This window comes from Alligator sinensis, unplaced genomic scaffold (assembly GCF_000455745.1).
Source record: "Alligator sinensis unplaced genomic scaffold, ASM45574v1 scaffold216_1, whole genome shotgun sequence".
NCBI lineage: Eukaryota > Metazoa > Chordata > Crocodylia > Alligatoridae > Alligator > Alligator sinensis.
Genome location: NW_005841868.1, coordinates 4,695,344 through 4,711,824, shown reverse-complemented (window position 1 = coordinate 4,711,824; position 16,481 = coordinate 4,695,344). Strand labels below are relative to the sequence as shown.

The window sequence follows — 16,481 nt, the reverse complement described above, 5'->3', positions numbered from 1 at the left end:
AGGAATGTCAAACTCATGAGGCCGCATAAACCCATTCCAAATCATGGCAGTTCTTGAGGGCTGAACTACAGTGCCAGGGTGAGTAGCAGTGGCATTAACTCTCTGTATATTGTTCCTGCTGGCACAGTGACTCTGGCAGCCACAGGAGTTCACGCTGCTGTTGCTTGCCCTGCTGCTACCAGATTGTGTCCCCAGTGGGGATCTTGGCCTGAAAATTTGGTGGTTGGGCAAATAATGGCAGCATTAACTCCCTGCAGCAGCCAGAGGTGTTAGGTTGGCAGGATCAGCATCCACAAGGTTAATGCCACTGATACTTACCTTGCTGCGCAGAATTGCATCCCCAGTGGAGATCCCAAACAGGAAATTTGGCAGCAGGGCAAGTAACTGCAGTGTTAACCTCCAGAGTGCTGCCCTTGTCAACACAGCAGTGCTGGCTGTTCCAGGGGTTAGCACCGCTGCCTCTTACCCCACTACCAAATTTCCAGCCCTGCAAGCTGGATTTGGAGGTGGGTTTTCCAGGCCTTGTGGGAAGCCTTGTGGGCTGGATGTCCCACCTCCATGGGTCACATCTGGCCCACGAGCCAGATGTTTGATGCCCCTGCCTTAGAAGATCTGAGCGTTGATAAAGAATAATGCTTGTGCAGTGCTTTTTAGTCCAGGCTCCTTAAACATGTTTCAGTGGTGGGCCACTATTATTGCTCCTGCTTTGCAGATGAAGAAACTACAGCACTGAGAGTAGAATAGACTTGATCAGAATCATGCAGCAGGTCAGTGGCAGACCAGAGACCTGAGTCCCATTCAGAATTGGGCCCTATCCAGGGTAGCTGTGCAGAGAATCAAGGGCTTTGTTCTACAAATTTTCATATGCTTAACGTTAAGCACATGTGCAAGGGCAGAGTGAAGCTCTAAAATAGGTCACTGCTGCAGCTAAAGCTCCAAGATCTAATAATCAATCCAGGTTGCCTTGCAGCTACTTTGCTTTTGCAGAGCATGCTGGGAGTCTGTCAGCAGCAGGGCAGCAATGTGTAGGAGGCAGGGTCTGTATGTGAAGTGGGTTAGTTGCATGTGGTGCTGGCACTGCTACTCACTTTTACTATAGTCAGGGACTTTCCAGTCCTGCAGCTGCTGTTAATACCCAACATGTATAGATTGCTATACATCCTAATCACTTCACAGCCTCTTTAAGTGGGATGCATACTCCCTACCACTGAAACATGGCAGCACATCAGCCTTGTTGTCAGAGAGGAAGTGAAGCCTGCCTCCTCTGGAAGAAACCGGGAGGGATTTCAGGAAGGCAGAATGTGGGGACACCTTCCTGGTGACGTTTGTTCAGGATACCAGGGCTATTGTGCTCAGAATTTGGATTTTAAATTACTCCCGACTGCCAGGACATCTCTTTTGTGGAACCCCAAAAAAGCAGCACCTCCTGATGTATCAGCCCAGTAGGGGGCTGCACTTACAAGTTTTGCTGGCATAGATGTATAGGTCAACAAAGTATGGGTTGATAAAGAATAATGCTTATGTACCCCTGTTCCCCACCCCTCATCACTATAACTATATAAGCACCAGCCACAGTGTGGATGCAGTTGTACTGGCACAAATTCCTTTTGCCAGAAGAGCCTCTCCTACTTAGGGAAGAGGTATAAGCTTCATCTCCACAAGGAAGTTTTGCAGCTTCATCTCTAGCAGCAAACCTGTTTCAATGTGGATAAAGCCTTCCACACTGAAGGGCAGAGAAAGTCTCACATCAAGATACTTATTCTGCTGCTTCCACTTGCTGGTTAATATTTACCAATGGAGTCCAAGAGCCCTACTCAGGATCAGGCCCCATGGCAGTGCTAGCATTACATTCAGCTCACCCACTTCGTACACAGACCCCACTACCTGCATATTGCTGCCTTACTGGGGACAGACTCCCAGCATGCTCTGCAAAGGATATATAGCTGCAAAGAAATTGCAACCAAGGGCCTCAGTTCTGCAAACTGCTGTGTGGCAGCAAATCTAGACAGTGCCTGGAGCCCCACTGACTTCCTTTAGGCATCTGAAAGCCTAGCTAGCTCCCTAGAGCCTAACCCAGTGGGGCATATCTGCAGGGGACTCACCTGCCTGTTCTCTGGTGTCATGGGAGAAAACTCCGTAGTGTCCGTTGTCTAGCTGGCTTAGAGACCAGACAACACAGGTGAAGGGTTAACTACAGTTTATTTACTTGAGTAAAGACCATAAAACAGCAAAGACGCAAAATGGCCCCGACTTAAGGGTGGGGCTGTCTTTTATACATTTTCTAACAAAGAAAACTACAAGGTTATTGAATATGCAATACTTATGGTAATCATCTCCTTACATGGTGCATTACAAATCTCAGTACTTTTCCAGAAGAAAAAAGTTAGTGTTATCTTACACATTCCAATCTGTTTTCCTGTACTCCACTGTACCATCTTCTTCCCTCTGGGCCCGCCTTATCTTATCTCACTCCTAGCTGCAGCTGGTACTCAGTACACAGACTTAATTTCTGCTTTTTTCTAACAAAATGGTTAAGGTACTTGACATAAGAAAATGGCTGGCTTAATTATCATTCTGTCTTGTGGTCAGCAACATTGCTAGGCCACAGGTCATGCCTTGTGTTTAGCTACAAAGCTAATACTATTTAATAATCTAAATTATTGTTAACCTAACAGTATGCTACAGAAAACTATTTTATTTCAGGGTAAAAACAAACTTGCCCATCACACTGGGCTTGGTTTAGCAGGGGCAGGGTTTGCAGCAAACAATAGGATTTGCTTGTGAGTGGGAACTGGAAGCTGCTCTGTCAACTGGGCCGGGATCTTTCCTGATTGAAACAAATGAGGAATTCCTAGCACCTGTGCTGGCTGCTGGGCTCAGCAGGTCTTGACTGGGAGGGGTGTGGAGTATAAATCACTGGCACTGATCACAGAGGTTGTCTATCAGAAGATATACATCTATAATTTCTTTTGAGAATATATGTTCCTGTACTAGGACAGTGAGTCTAGCATCATGGGGCTGTGGAAAGAGTTACTGGTGGTGCTTGCCTGGAGCTCAGTGTTTGCTGCTCGGAGAGGTAAGTTCCCCATCTGGGGAGTTCCTGCAGCTCTGAGCTGGGGTCTAGTGTTTTGTAGCAAAAGTGCTTGAAAAACCTCAAAACTGGCTCAAAGTTCAAAACCATTAAAAAAAGACAAAAACCCCTGCTATCTGGGCTTCTGCCCTTTGTGTATGTTCTTGGGTCATGTTTTTTGGTTTCCTGTGAATGAGAGCTCTGTTTCATGAAAATCCAAATTCCAGACCTGGTCTCTCTATATAAAACCATCAAATATTGTAAGCCTTCACCTAAAACAACTGGAGCTGGCAACACTGAACACGCCTTTCCTATAGGAGCTGTTTGCTTTGACCATGTACTTCTGTTCTTAACTGTTAAGCATCTAGATATAGAAACCTAGTATGAGTAACTCCTGGGCTATTTCTAAAACCTGACTTCCCACACCCCTTTCTGTAACAGACTAATTTCAGTAGGACTGGAACATTTCCTTGCTGTGAGGTGTCCACTTCAGGACCCTGCCCTAATGTAGCCTGGAAAGAATAATTGCAAGGGATCCTAGTTTTCTCCATTTTAAAAATAGCCAACTTTCTGATTAATGCCCCCCCGCCTTTATTTTTCTGCAATTAAAACAAAATGCCACTCTATAGAGAGGTATCAGTTAAATGCAATGTTTTATCAATTTTATAACTACAATTTTGGAAGCCTACCAGTGCCTCAGTCACTATAATAAAATAAATTATAAATACCTATAAACTTAGGCATTTGATTTTGGGTTTTTTATCATGGAAAATCAGAGCTCCCCTTGCCCCCAAGACATGAGTCCAGCTGTGGCTGCCCTCTTTCCCCCAACTGCTCTGTGCCGCTGAGCAGCTCTGATATGCATCTGGTGCCCTGCCCATGCCACTGCCCCTCACTCCCCACCCCACCCCTGCTGGAGGGGGGCCCCCGGCTGCCAGACCTACAGGGCCAGGGACCTGGATCCAGGCCCCGGCTGCTGCTCATGGGAGGTGACAACCACTGGGGAGAAGCAAAGTGTGGAACCTGGCTTCCCCTCCCCCACAGGTGACATGGCTGGGTAAAGCCTGGGGGAGCTGTGGGCTCTTGGCTCCCCGCCCTGCTGCCTGCCCCGGGGGCCTCCACAGCCTGGCAGGTGGGACCCATTGTGGCAGGGCAGAACAGCAGCTGGGAGCCCTGTGCTGCCATGGTGAGATGCCCCCTGCCTACCTGGCAGCAGTGGGGGATACAACTCAGTGCTGCCACCCCCACTGCTTCTGGGTGGGCAGGGGATGCCTCACCATGATGGTGTGAGGCTCCTGGCAGTGGCACTGAGCCTCCCTGCCCTGCCATGCCATGTGGGTCCCACCTGCTGGGCTGCAGCGGCCCCCAAAGGGAGGGCAGCAGGGCAGGGAGTCCCAAGCTTGCAGCTGCCAGCCTGTATCTACCCCTGCCCCATGCACAAATCTGGGGAGCATGTGCACCCCCTCTCCCAGTAAGTGTGCACAGTGGCAGGGAGCCCGCACCTTCACCACCCCTGGATGAGCTGCCTGTGGCTCTATCCCTCTCCCCACTTGGGCCCTATAGCTGTGCATTCCCACCCTGGGCCCCAGGCACCGCCCCCAGCCCGGCTGAACTCACTCCCCCACCATATTGATGGAGAAAGGGTGGGGGGGAAGGAAACCAAAAAAAAGGCCGGGGGGGGAGCAAAGCACCCTGTTATAAATAGCCTAGAGAATGGGATTAGGTAGTTCTGGGGAGATGGAATGTACATAAGCATTTTTGCTAGCTCACAAGACTGCATCTTCCTGTAGGGAGAAGGAGTGTGTCCAATTACTCTGTATCCTATGAGTGCAATAAAACCAGCATCCACCTGACCGTACACCTGAACCCCCAGGGAGCTGGCCTCATGCTTGACCCACAATTCCTGCATTTGGGCAGCTGCCCCTACTCTATCATCAACAACCAACAGGGCCTTCTGCACTTTCAGTATGACCTGAAGGACTGCAGTTTCTCACAGCTGGTGAGTCTGGTAGCTCCTTAGACAAGCAGAGGCCTTGAGCTTCACCTTTGCTTGGAGTTGTGGGCTCTTCAAATGCCTCTAAAGTAGCTTCTCTTTCTAGTTTGGGGGTGCATGAGGGTGGAAATGCTCTCTGACAGAGCAGCTGTAATAGGAAAACTACAGCTATTTGCTGGGCTAGAAGTGAGAAAGGAGCAAAGGCTCTGATTCTTAAAGGGATTTTAGGCACCAAACTTGCACAGATCTTTAACAGGAGTGATATGCTTAAATACATAGAGGATCTGGGCCTCACCAATATCTCCCACTGAGATGATCTGAATGCTCCTTTCTGTACTATTGCTTTAAATGTGGACTGAGAAATTCATGGTCCTGGAACCATAAGGACAGAGTAAGTTGTCTAGTATCCATGGAAGAGAAATATTAACTGCTTGAGAGACCTGTGCAGTTTAGCCCCTGTTGAGTCTGTCTTTCTTTTGTTAAGTCAGTGACCAATGTCTTTGCTACCAAGGCAGGGGCTGATCAGCAATATTTCTGGATGTAGTTCATCAGGAGTGCAAACACATTTTTGCTTCCTTGTGGAGGAATTTTAGCCCTCAGTCTGTGGCCTGGAGGAGAAAGTGGGAACATGATTGTTCTAATTTCCATTTTCCCTGATCCCTACAGACTTCTGGGAATGTGCTTGAGCACTTCACCGACTTGGCCTATAGGCCTCCCTCTGGGAGAGGCAGATACTACGCCACCTCCTTCACTGAAAGAATAAACTGCACTGATTATGAGTAAGTTGCCAGCACTTGGGCTTACTAGTATGATGCCTAAGTGAAAATCCCCAAATTACCATGAGCTCCACTAATGAGAAATTAGTCCTTCACAAGCATGAGTAGTGATACAAGCTGGATAAGGGAAGACTTAAACCAGCTGATGTAGGTGACCTATTTCTTTGAGTGCTGAAGGAGATGCTAACCAGTAGGCCAAAGCTGTACTAGTTGGCAGAACTACTCTTGGGTTTTGGTCATGTACTAAACTTGCCTTAAATCCCAGATGTAAAAAAGAATCTGGCAGCAGTTTCTTGTATGCTGCATGGCTTTGGGAAAGAAGGGTAATCTAACCATTCTAGCATGGCTCAAGGATAGGCTGGCAAGCTGGCCTTACTCAGTTCAGGATTCTTCTAGTTTCTGTGCCTGTTAGCAAGAATTTACCCTTCAGAAATAATAAGTCTAATAATGTATTTCTTCCTAGTGCAAAATCCTTGACTCATACAAATATATCCTCTGTTACTGGTCAGCTGTCTGCCTCCAGTGTACTGATGTTCAAGGTGATGCTAATGAACGGTAAGACAACTCTTACTGAAAGGCTGGGTGCTACCATCAGATTTCCCCATGATCTCTGGTGCAGAGAGCCACCCTAACTGAGCTGCCTGTTTCCAACACTATTAAACAGTGTCCTAAAACTAGACCTAATTTACCCCCTCTTAAGGTGGTGTGGGTGCTGCCACTTCTCTTGTAGAAGACTCATGAAACCGACCCGAGACTTTCTTCCTCTGTCACTTGTCTTGTCTTCAGCCTTACACTCAGGGCAGTGGGTTTGTTAGTTTTCTCTCTTGCCTAAAAAAAAAAAAAAAAATCCTGCCACTCTGGTAACATCTGGGAGGGACTACCTTTTTGTGATAACTTATCATAGAGGTTAGGGGAAAAGAGCTGAAGAGCATGCTAGCTATCTTGGCAGGCATTCATGGGCCTAATACTGGAGAACACTAATTTTCCTTCCCCAAAAGACTCTACATACATTTGCAAAAGGCTTTGACTACTTGGAAGTCTCATTCTGTGACATGTATCACAAGCAGCCTGTGAAATGATCTTTAAATACAAAATCCTGTTTCCTTGCAGGGGACTTCAGTGCCCCTTCAGACTTCCCGGTCTTTCCCCTGGGCTCTCAGATTCATATAGAGTTTGCTGTACAGAGTTTCTTCCACCAGCCTCTGCAGATTTTTGTGGATGAGTGCATGGCCACCACAACCCCAGAACTCCACAGATCTCCCAGGAGCTACAGCATTATTGCAAACCATGGGTAACTATCTGCTGCTCGGGCAACTCATGAAATCTGTTTAGCTTGGAAACTGTAGAGTTCAGGCAATCACATGAGCATCTTGACTGAATATGTTTAATATCTGAAGGCTCCTAAATAACTTCTACTGATCAAATATTTATTTCAGACCTGCCTCCTGCCTTAACTAATAAGGTGTAGCTTATTGGCAAATGAAGATGATAGAAGGCAGGTGGTTGGCTTGATCACTGGCCCTCACGCGCCCCCCCCCCCCCCCCCCCCAATGCCATCACTGCTGTAGGTTAACTTGCTGAAACCTTGGGTAGGCACTGCTCATAAATAGTTCACTCACTTTGAACACAGTTTCAACAACTTAAAGACTTTGTGTGTGTGAGAGAGAGAGAACAGCCAAGTAGATCAGGGCCAAACAATTATTGTCTATTCAGAGGCAACTGCTGTGGCCTTGATTTGATTTATCCAGCCTTTCTGTTTCAGGTGTTTTGTGGAAGGTAAAGTGTCAAACTCCCATTTTCTACCCAGAAAGGCTCCTGAAGCTATCAGTGTTTCCCTGCAGGCTTTTGGATTTGTTGGTGTGGACTCAGATGTAAGTAACTCGCATCCTGAGATGCCACTTCTGGTGTCGAGACGTCTTGTAGAAAAAATGTATAAGTACCTGGATCAACTTGAATTATACCGGAGATGTTTCTAGCCAGGACTATTTAAAGCTAGTCTCTGGCTGCAACTACTATAGGTCTACACAGAAAAAAATTTTTGCAGCTTTTTATTGTACCATCTAGTTTGGTAATCTACCATCGCCAAACTAAGAAATGTGTGGTCCTGTCTGTATGAGAAATCTCCTGCTGTCCAAAACCCTAGTGAAAGAGGGCTGAGTCATTGGCTCCTCTCTGTCATAGTCCTCCCATAGTTTGTAGCAGTGTAACTTACCTCCCAAGATGCTTCCCTCAAGTAACGGCAGGAGCTTCACACAGTCTATCCTTTGACATGCCTTGCTTCTAAGCAAGGGCATCAGACATAGCATTAATCATCTGGCCTTCACAAAACTGACTCTTGCAAGAAGTTTAACCAATGTTGTTCTAAAGCTAACACTGAGTTGCTCTAGTTTAGTTCAAATTCCTGGATGTGCTAGATGTACGTGTGCCCCCACTAGGCAGTAGTCTGGGAGCCTCACAAGTCTTCTGACTGGTAAGAAGCATAGGTTCATAATGGATCTAATGCAGTCACCAATTCAAAGACTTTACATGGATATGTGGGTATCTGCCACATCCACCTCTGTTACTGGAACCCAGAGACTCATAGCTGGTGTTTAAATGAAGTCTCCTTGTTTTTCCCCAAGTATGCATCTATGGAGCCTGTTCCTTTCTAATCGGCAGTTAAGCCATCTCTTTCCCTTTCTCCTGCTTTGCAGATCTATCTTCACTGCCAGGTGCTGGTCTGGGACCCCCAAGTGCTCATGCACCCCACTAGGAAGGCCTGCTCATTCCACAGGGACACAAATAGGTAAGGGCTGTTGTGGGAGGAGGACCATCAACTGAATGACCTGCGTTCCAAGAAAGTGTTTAAAAGAAGCTTGAACATAGTCTGTTCTGCATGGCAAGCTTGAACAGAGTCTGTCCCATGTGGCATGTTGGCATGCCTCAGGTGCACTCTTCAGCTGGCAACAAAGTGGTTTTGCCCACCTGAGCCCATGATAACTTTGGTCCACTTGCTCTTCTGTCTGATATTGCCTGTCATAAGGGCTAAAGGTGAATGCGTTCCAGGTTTATTAGCTTTGGAAGTGTTTAAAACCCTTTTCAGGATTGCCTAACTGCAAATGTTTGGTTTGGAGCTGGCTGGTGAATTTTATATGGCTTCAGATGTACTACCAACCTTACTTGTTCCAAGCATGACAGTAACCCATATCTAACTGGAATGGATCCATATGTCCAATCTTGACTGAATGTATAACTTCTGGACATTTGAGACAGTGTGAAAATGATTGACATGATGTAAAGATACAGTGCCTCTAAATCTTTGCAATGGAAGGCATTATTCCCAGGCCTTATTATATAAGGGTTATTTGTTGGAATAAGCTTAACAAAACCAAGTTCAAGGTTCAGTCATAAAAAGCAACCAGCAAAGCTAAGTCTTGGTTGAGGGTGAGGGACAAAATTCTTCCCACTTTACCATGAGAAGTCTTGTAACTCTTCCAAATCCTTTCTTCACAAGTAAGAATGCTCCCATTTGTATTTGCAATCCATGCTTTCTCCACTTCACTTTACTTGCAAGAGCACACCCCTGTTGCATCAAGTTTCAAGTCCCTTTCATTCTGCTCCAAACAGCCAACATACCAGCTACTGCTAAAAGCAAAGAATTGGTGTGGTTTTTTTTGTTGTTTTTTTTGTTTGTTTGTTTGTTTTTCCTCTAAGACTTTGTGAAAGATTCTTAAATTGAGAGATGCCTGGGAATTGAGCAGGCAGACCTAGCAATACCCTGAGACTTGCCTCCTCTCCTTTGCTTTAAGACCTCTAATCTTCACTCGGTCCTTTCCTACTGCTCCCATCCAACAGGTGGGAACTCCTGGATAATCCTATTCTAAGCAACATGTGTGGTTGCTGTGACACTCTCTGCCAAGAAACAGGCTTGCGCCACAAGAGAGCCCTAGCAGGTAAGGACTCCTTTTGACCTGAGGTCTGTGGCACTATGGGGGAGATGGTGTCCTATCAAGATTTAGCAGCTTGAACATGGCAACTAAGGTTCAGAGAAATAGAGTGGAGACTTCTCCCTTCTCAGCCCCCCACCTCCAAACATGCAGCTCTTCTATGGTCTCTGAGTGAGCTTTTTGCCTTCAAATATGACTTCTGTAGTCTAGCATCTTGACTCCAATATCTTGGATAACTGTCACTTAAAGCATATGTATCACACTTGCTCCAATCCTTCACTAATGGTGGGTGATGCTGGGTTTGTTTTTCCCCCCCCCCACCCCCCCAATTATCCACCTAATGGCAGACTGCAGCTGGCTAGCTGGTCATTCTGCAGATAAAAAGCACTTGAAGCCTGTGTAGGGCAGCCCTGGGCAAGGCAGAAGTGTTTTGTAGTACTTTCACTGCCTACAGGAGAAGCCTACTTTTCAGGCTTGAAGAATACAGCCTTTTGTTCACAGCTGTTGAGAAACTTTCAGGTTTGTCTTTTATCCTAAGACTCTACAGAGAAAGGGGGGCTTATCCATGCTGTTGTACTTGGGCCCTTGAAGATCCAGAAACCAGCTCCAAAGACCGGAAGCTACAAATGGCTCTCTTGCAGTCAACCGTTATAAAGGTAACTATCTTCACTTAATTTTGTGACTTGGAGCTTTGACTTGACAGAATTAGGGTGTCTGGAGTATAGTGAGGAAGGGTTAATATGTCCTCTTCTAGCTGGTGACTCGCTGCCTGTAAAGCTAGGAGTTGTCGGCTGAGCGTTTACTAAATTGGGAAGTAGAGAGGAGAAGCATTCATGTGAACTGCCTGCCTCCTTGTTCAAGAGAATTCTCCATCTAATCGCTGAAAAGATGGGATATATGAACTGTAGCCACAATCCCTCCAGATATCCCTCCTCTCAGTGACCTGTACTCTTGGTCTCAATACCTTAATTGGAAATGCTGTGGGTGTCTGGCTCTCCTATGGAGAGGTGCTGCCTTTGCCCACATATTGCCTTCAAGTCTCTTAGCACACAGCCTTAACAGGCAGCTGAGAGCCTTGACCTACCAAAAAGTACACTGGAGTAGTATCCTTCCATGAAGACAGAAGGCTGTTTTTTCAAGTTGTACTAGCCAGTTAATATGATGTTTCTCACAGACAGGCTGTCAGGTGCTTCACCTGTGAGAGCTCTAGGGTAAAAGTAGTAAGAAATAATTGCCTTGACATGCTCCTAGAGTGGGGAGGGATGGTGGGAGAAGCCCTTGTCTTGGGTTGACTAGGCCTTACAGGTTTAATTAATCTGTGCATGAAACCTGTACCCAAGCTATGTGCATATAAAAGCAGTGTTCAGCAAGGAACCCTCACCATATAAGAGGCAGAGGTTGGGGTAGAGATGTACTAGTTGTTGGCCTTCTGCCTGATTTTTTTTTTTTTTTTCAGCCAAACATGACTAACTACCTTTTTCTATTTTATATTGGAAGGGAAGGGCCTTGGATTACTAAATTGCCATAGGTATGGCTGCTTCTTGAAACTTTCCCCCACCTCCTGTCTTGCAGCTATTGGTGTCCTGCTTATGGTTTCAGTGCTAGTGGTGCTGTGCCTGGGCTTCTCCTTCCACAGTGGCTGCTGCTCCAGAATCAAGCTGGCTGAGGACTCGTGCTCTGAGGGACTAATTACAGAAGAAGCAGATGGTGCAAGTGTTTAGTACAGATGTGCAATGAGTCAAAGTTGTGGGTTTGTTTGTTTGTTTTGGCTGGGGGGGCGGGGTTTGGCAGCTTTTAAAAAAAAAAAAAAAAGTTTGGAGAATAAGTCGTATGCATACACACAATCTGTGATCTGTCTTGGCTTCTGCTGGGTGGGATGGGGGAGCACCAAGTATCAGGAGGCATCTCTGTAGTTAACCTTGTCTTGCAGTAGCTGCCTTGAATACAGAGCTGTCCAACTTCTGAATGGCCAGGGACTGTGCCCATGACCCTTCCAGCTTTCCTCCCCCTACCCTCCCACCTTCCCTGAGGCAGGGGGAGGAAGTAAAAGCTTGAGGAGGGAAGGGGAGGCCAGAGACCCTGATGGCAACCACAGGAGAGCAGTGTGGAGAGCTGTGCCTGGAGTTGTGTATTTGACAGCCCTATTCTCCCACCTGCCTACAGCCTGACCATACTGATTGCATCTGATCTCAGAAGCTAAGCAGGCCCAGGCCCAGTACCTGGATGGGAGACGGCCTGGGAGTCCTGGGTGCTGTAGGCTGCCTGCCCTTCCTGCCAGGGGCGGGGGGTCAGACACGATGATCCATTGTGGTCCCTTCTGACTCTACAATCCTATGAATCTTTTTTTTTTTTTTATACATGCTGAGCCATGGAAAGTGTAGAAGCTGTCATATCCAGCAGCTTAACTTTAACGCTAAGCTCTTCTGAAACTCCTTTTTTAATAGTGTCTAAGGCCCTGCCAATAAAAGGAGTTCCCCTTTCCCCTGGGGTAGAACACTACCTTCCACGTGAAGAAATCAGGGATGGGTCAGTGATTCTTCTGGTCTAGAAGTTATGCCTTTGCCTTGTCACACTTAGTATGCAGCCAGTGGGCTAGGATTCACTCAGTCACTCTGCAGCCTGTTTTAAGTAGCAGGCAATTAAATTGCACTGCCTTGCCCCTGCCCTTAATTCAGAAGCCTGAGCTGGCAGGCTTCTGCAGCACAAAATCACTCTTGCTACAGTAATGTCTTGCATTCACTTACAGCCTGCTCTGACAGTCACTGTTAAAGAGCAGTAGAAGTTGGATTCTCTAATCTGGAAATGAATCTGAAGTGCAACTGTAGATCAGCTGAACCTTCTCCTGTGTTCTCCCAAAAGGGCATGAGAGAATTTAAGGTACTATAGCTTCATACTAGCAACTTCAAGTAGAAGTCGGATTACTCTTGATTACACATCCCTCCTTGAGGCTGGGTAAGAAAAGCATGAAAATGATTCCTCCCTTGAAAACAAATCCCTCTTCTCCCAATGTTTGCTAGTACTTGTGACCTGGAGAAATATAGCTGTTTCCCAGCTCTGTTAGGAGCCTTATCTGCTCTCATGGTAGTTCAGAAGCCAGCTTCTGAGTTCACAACCTCATGTTAAAATGATGCTGCAAAAAAGTTGGTCCTGTTCCAGAGTCAAGCAGAGATGTTATTTCTGCTGACTAAAACCATCTTGCTATTTACCATCTTGGCTACTTGGAACAAACCCACCTCTGTTTGTTAACAGGCAACTGGCTCCTGTCTAAGCTTGAAACACTCTGCATTTACCAGCAAGAGAGCTGGACTAGTCTTCCCTGTGCTGGAATTCCAGCTTGCAGTCTGCTGGCAGCTGATTGTAAGTACCCTGCTGGTTTTAAATTCCCTTGGTATAGGCTTACATGGAGCAGCAGGCACTTATGCAATGTTCTGGTAATCGAGGCAAGGCAGGATTTCTAGCCTCTAGTGACACTGCACTGGTGTTGACAGGAGTTGGAAATATTTGAAAAACACCTTTAACATAGACAAAGATCTCTTGAGAAGGACACCAGGTGACTCTTAACTGTTATACAAGGCCAAGGGCTGTCATTTGTGTCCCCCTGGACCTGAGATCCTTTAGAAGTATTTCAAAAAGTGTCTTTCTACTTCCTGGCAGACAAGGTTCTTTAGGTAAATGTGGTATCTTTTATTAGCCCAACCAAATAGTTGGGGTGGGGGGGCGGGATTCTTAGCAAGCTTTTGGGTTTAAAAACCCTTCATCAGGCTGAGGAAGCATCTGTAGTTGGTGTATGCTCTTCCTGGATGGAATGAATAGTAAAGAGGCCAGAGGCTGGTATGCATGCAAGAAAGGCAGTCAGTGAATGTTGTAAATTTTGAGGAGTCAGTGGGTGAAAGCCAGGCTGGGGGGGAGGGGGGATAAATGAACCATTTACCTGCTACAGTCATCGCTACCCTGCCTGTCTCTCACCAAATATGTATGAACTTGACTCTGCCTATGTGCCTTTGGAATTTCTCTTCCTTGCCACTTAACAAAATCTGCAGCTTCAGACACAGTAACTTCCCACCGCTCTGCCATGTTACAAGATGTACCCAGTCTCGTGGGGATACTTTAATAGCACAGTCCATTGTTAAGTTCAAAGCATCATGCCCATCTTGGTAGAAACTGCTCTTACACCAGAACTGCAAAAGACCAGCTTCAGTCGGTACTGTCTGCAAAAGGGGAGAATAAGGCCTGCAATGGCAAAGTCACTATAGAGCGAGCTGCTCCTTCAGGAGTATTTTGTACAGCCCTGTGAGGTCCATCAGCTCAAACAACATCTGGTCCCTCTTTTCTCTGGATGTGTTTCTCCTTTCTAGAGTGTCTGTAGTTCAAGAAGATGCACTTGCACAATTCTGTGATGACTTGGCATGTAGTTTGAGAGCACAAAGGGACAGAATCACAGGAGTATGGATTTGGCTTTTTTTTTTCCTCTATCCTTTAATTAAGGAAGCAGACAAAAGAGAGCCAGGGTGACAGGAATCGGCAGCCACAACTCCAAAATCAACAGCTACATCCCACAGCATCTGGTGTAATTTCCTAGTCCAAATGCAATGTCCCAAGCCTTCAGGTTTTGTCCTGTGGGGACAACTGGCAGATGTTGGAATTATAGAAGAAAAGGGTTGGAAGGGACCACAGAAGGTCACACAGTTCCACCTTCCTGCTCAAATCTGCATCATGACTATTTAAAGTATCTCACTTCACTGTCTATCTAACAGGGATGGGCAATTATTTCAGGTGGATGGCCACTTCCTGAGTTTTTTGGCAAGCTGTCAAGGGCTGTGTGAGTAGCCCTGCCCCTTGACAGGTTCCCTGCCCCCTGGTCACCATCTTGGGACCAGAAGTCCTGCCCTGACCTTTGCCACAAGCAGTCCCTCCCCTTGCCCCAGGAAGTATTCCTTTCAGAAATGTGTTTTGCCATCTCAGTACCAGAAAAATACCAAACTTATAAAAAGTGAACATCTACAACATTCATTAATTTGATTTTTTTTTTAATTTATTTTTTTTTCTTAATCTTTATCCTGACTTACATGGTTGTGTAGTATATGCAGAAGGGATTGCACAATAGCTTAAAATGAAGTCTTATTTTTGTATATTGGGGGATATAGGTTTGTGGGGGGGTCTCTGGGAATAGGTGTGGGTGTGGGGTGAGGGAGCACATGGGTGTGTATGGGGTTTGTGGGGGGCTGTTGTGGGTGGGCCCCACATGCCTGCTTGCTGCCCCTTCCCCCTGCCTGTAGCTGCCATTTCCCCACTTTCCTACTAGCTCCCACCTGCATGGCTGGACTGCAGGATGCAGCAGGAGCTGCCTGGCCCCAAGGACTGAGGCAATTGCCCATGGTCCTCCCCTCCCTCCCTCCCCCGCAGCACTCATCTCAACTTCCCTCTCAGGCGCAGGGAGGCAGGAACAACCCCAGGGACCCAGGCCAGAAGGCTCTGCCAAGCACAGGGCAGAGGCAGGGCTTCTGGGCTGCCAAATCCTGCCTGGCTGCCCCTGGATCCTACTGCCCCTGTGTCCTGTCATCTTCGACAGGCAACCAGGAGCAGATAAATATTCATTTTCTAAACTTTCTAGGGGCCCCACAGGCCAGATCCAGCCCATGGGCTGTATTTTGCCCGCCCCTAGTCTAACAAAATAAGCTGCTTTGTATCAAACAGAATATTTTTCAGACTTTTCTCAGAAGGGATGGATGGGTTGCTTTATTGCTACCATATTTTTCTGTGTATGATCATGGTGTGAGATGTTTCAGTGCCTGTTGCTTACCAACTGCAAATTCTAGGTTGGCCACAAATTGTAAACTTAAAAGAAGGGCCTGCCCTTGGATTTGTGCTATTGACAGACTTTGCTGTAAGGTGTTTTCAAACGGAAACATGATTGTTATACTTGTTGGGGTCCTCTCCTTCATAAGAAGCAGTGCTGGATCTGCAATGTGGGGATGTTTGGACCTTGTTCATTTTTTTGAGTTCAGTGAGAGAACAATAAGGACCCCAAGGTGTTATAGACATCCTTCTCCTTTACGAAACAAAACAAATTTGTTTGGTTTTTTTCATGCAACCCTTCCCCCACAAGTTTTAAAGGAACAGTAAATCAATAAAATGCGTTTTAAATTTAAAATGCCACTGGTGCTTTTATTGGCTCTTTAAGTGACTTAGTGCTGGAATTTATCCAAGCAATAGGTGCTGTAATTACATGAATATGCAAGTATATACCCTCACTGGGATATTCAAAGACCATCCTAACAATATTGGGAGTATTGCCATGGGCTTGCTAAGGGATTATCATCTTGGCTGTGTGTGTGTATTTACTGAAGGAACTAAAGACACAGGGACATAATTAATCCAAATCTGTGCCAGAAAAATGCAGGTATCCAAACTTTTGAAGTTTTTGTGCCCTGGGGAAATAACATATCAGCTTTTAACTATTTCAAGACCTCAAGCACCTAGACTAGTACAAAATGACTGCATTCTCACCAGGGAACCTGGTTTACTCTGATTTTTAAAAATTACCAATTTTTGGTTAGAAAAACTAACCCTAAATCCACATCTTTCCATGACTTAAATATCTCTCTCTCTCTCTCTCTCTCTCATATAGGACCTATTGCTTGTTTTCATAGATGTTAGGGTCGGAAGGGACCTCAATAGATCATTGAGTCTGACCCCCTGCATAGGCAGGAAAGAGT

The 16,481-nt window shown here is 46.2% G+C and overlaps 1 protein-coding gene and 1 long non-coding RNA gene across 3 annotated transcripts in view; one reads left to right on the top strand and one right to left on the bottom strand.

Annotated features, from left to right (window-relative positions):
• The window catches only part of LOC102371625, a 5,387-nt gene extending 2,600 nt beyond the window's left edge, over positions 1–2,787 (bottom strand). The window contains exon 1 of the long non-coding RNA XR_323025.3: positions 2,399–2,787. This is a non-coding gene — a long non-coding RNA (uncharacterized LOC102371625). The remainder of the gene's footprint in view (positions 1–2,398) is intronic.
• A 134-nt stretch (positions 2,788–2,921) lies between these two features.
• On the top strand, positions 2,922–13,007 carry LOC102371185 (zona pellucida sperm-binding protein 3-like). 2 transcript variants are annotated; one of them, XM_006016832.3, is made up of 10 exons: positions 2,922–3,076; positions 4,861–5,069; positions 5,730–5,842; positions 6,303–6,394; positions 6,950–7,130; positions 7,602–7,710; positions 8,533–8,624; positions 9,674–9,771; positions 10,304–10,421; positions 11,338–13,007. In XM_006016832.3, the coding sequence occupies exons 1-9, from the start codon at positions 3,013–3,015 to the stop codon at positions 10,417–10,419; spliced, it is 1,074 nt and encodes a 357-aa protein (XP_006016894.1). In that variant the 5' UTR covers positions 2,922–3,012; the 3' UTR covers positions 10,420–10,421; positions 11,338–13,007. The 2 variants fall into 2 exon arrangements, with proteins under 2 accessions (XP_006016894.1, XP_006016895.1); XM_006016833.3 differs by lacking the exon at positions 11,338–13,007 and adding an exon at positions 11,263–11,278.
• The last annotated feature ends 3,474 nt before the right edge of the window (positions 13,008–16,481 follow it).

Bases quoted from the DNA above. Each gene is read 5' to 3' on its own strand.
- LOC102371185 (XM_006016832.3), top strand. From the start codon at position 3,013: ATGGGGCTGTGGAAAGAGTTACTGGTGGTGCTTGCCTGGAGCTCAGTG. The intron at 5,070-5,729 runs GTGAGTCTGGTA...TGATCCCTACAG, and splicing joins ACTGCAGTTTCTCACAGCTG to ACTTCTGGGAATGTGCTTGA. The intron at 7,711-8,532 runs GTAAGTAACTCG...CCTGCTTTGCAG, and splicing joins TTGTTGGTGTGGACTCAGAT to ATCTATCTTCACTGCCAGGT.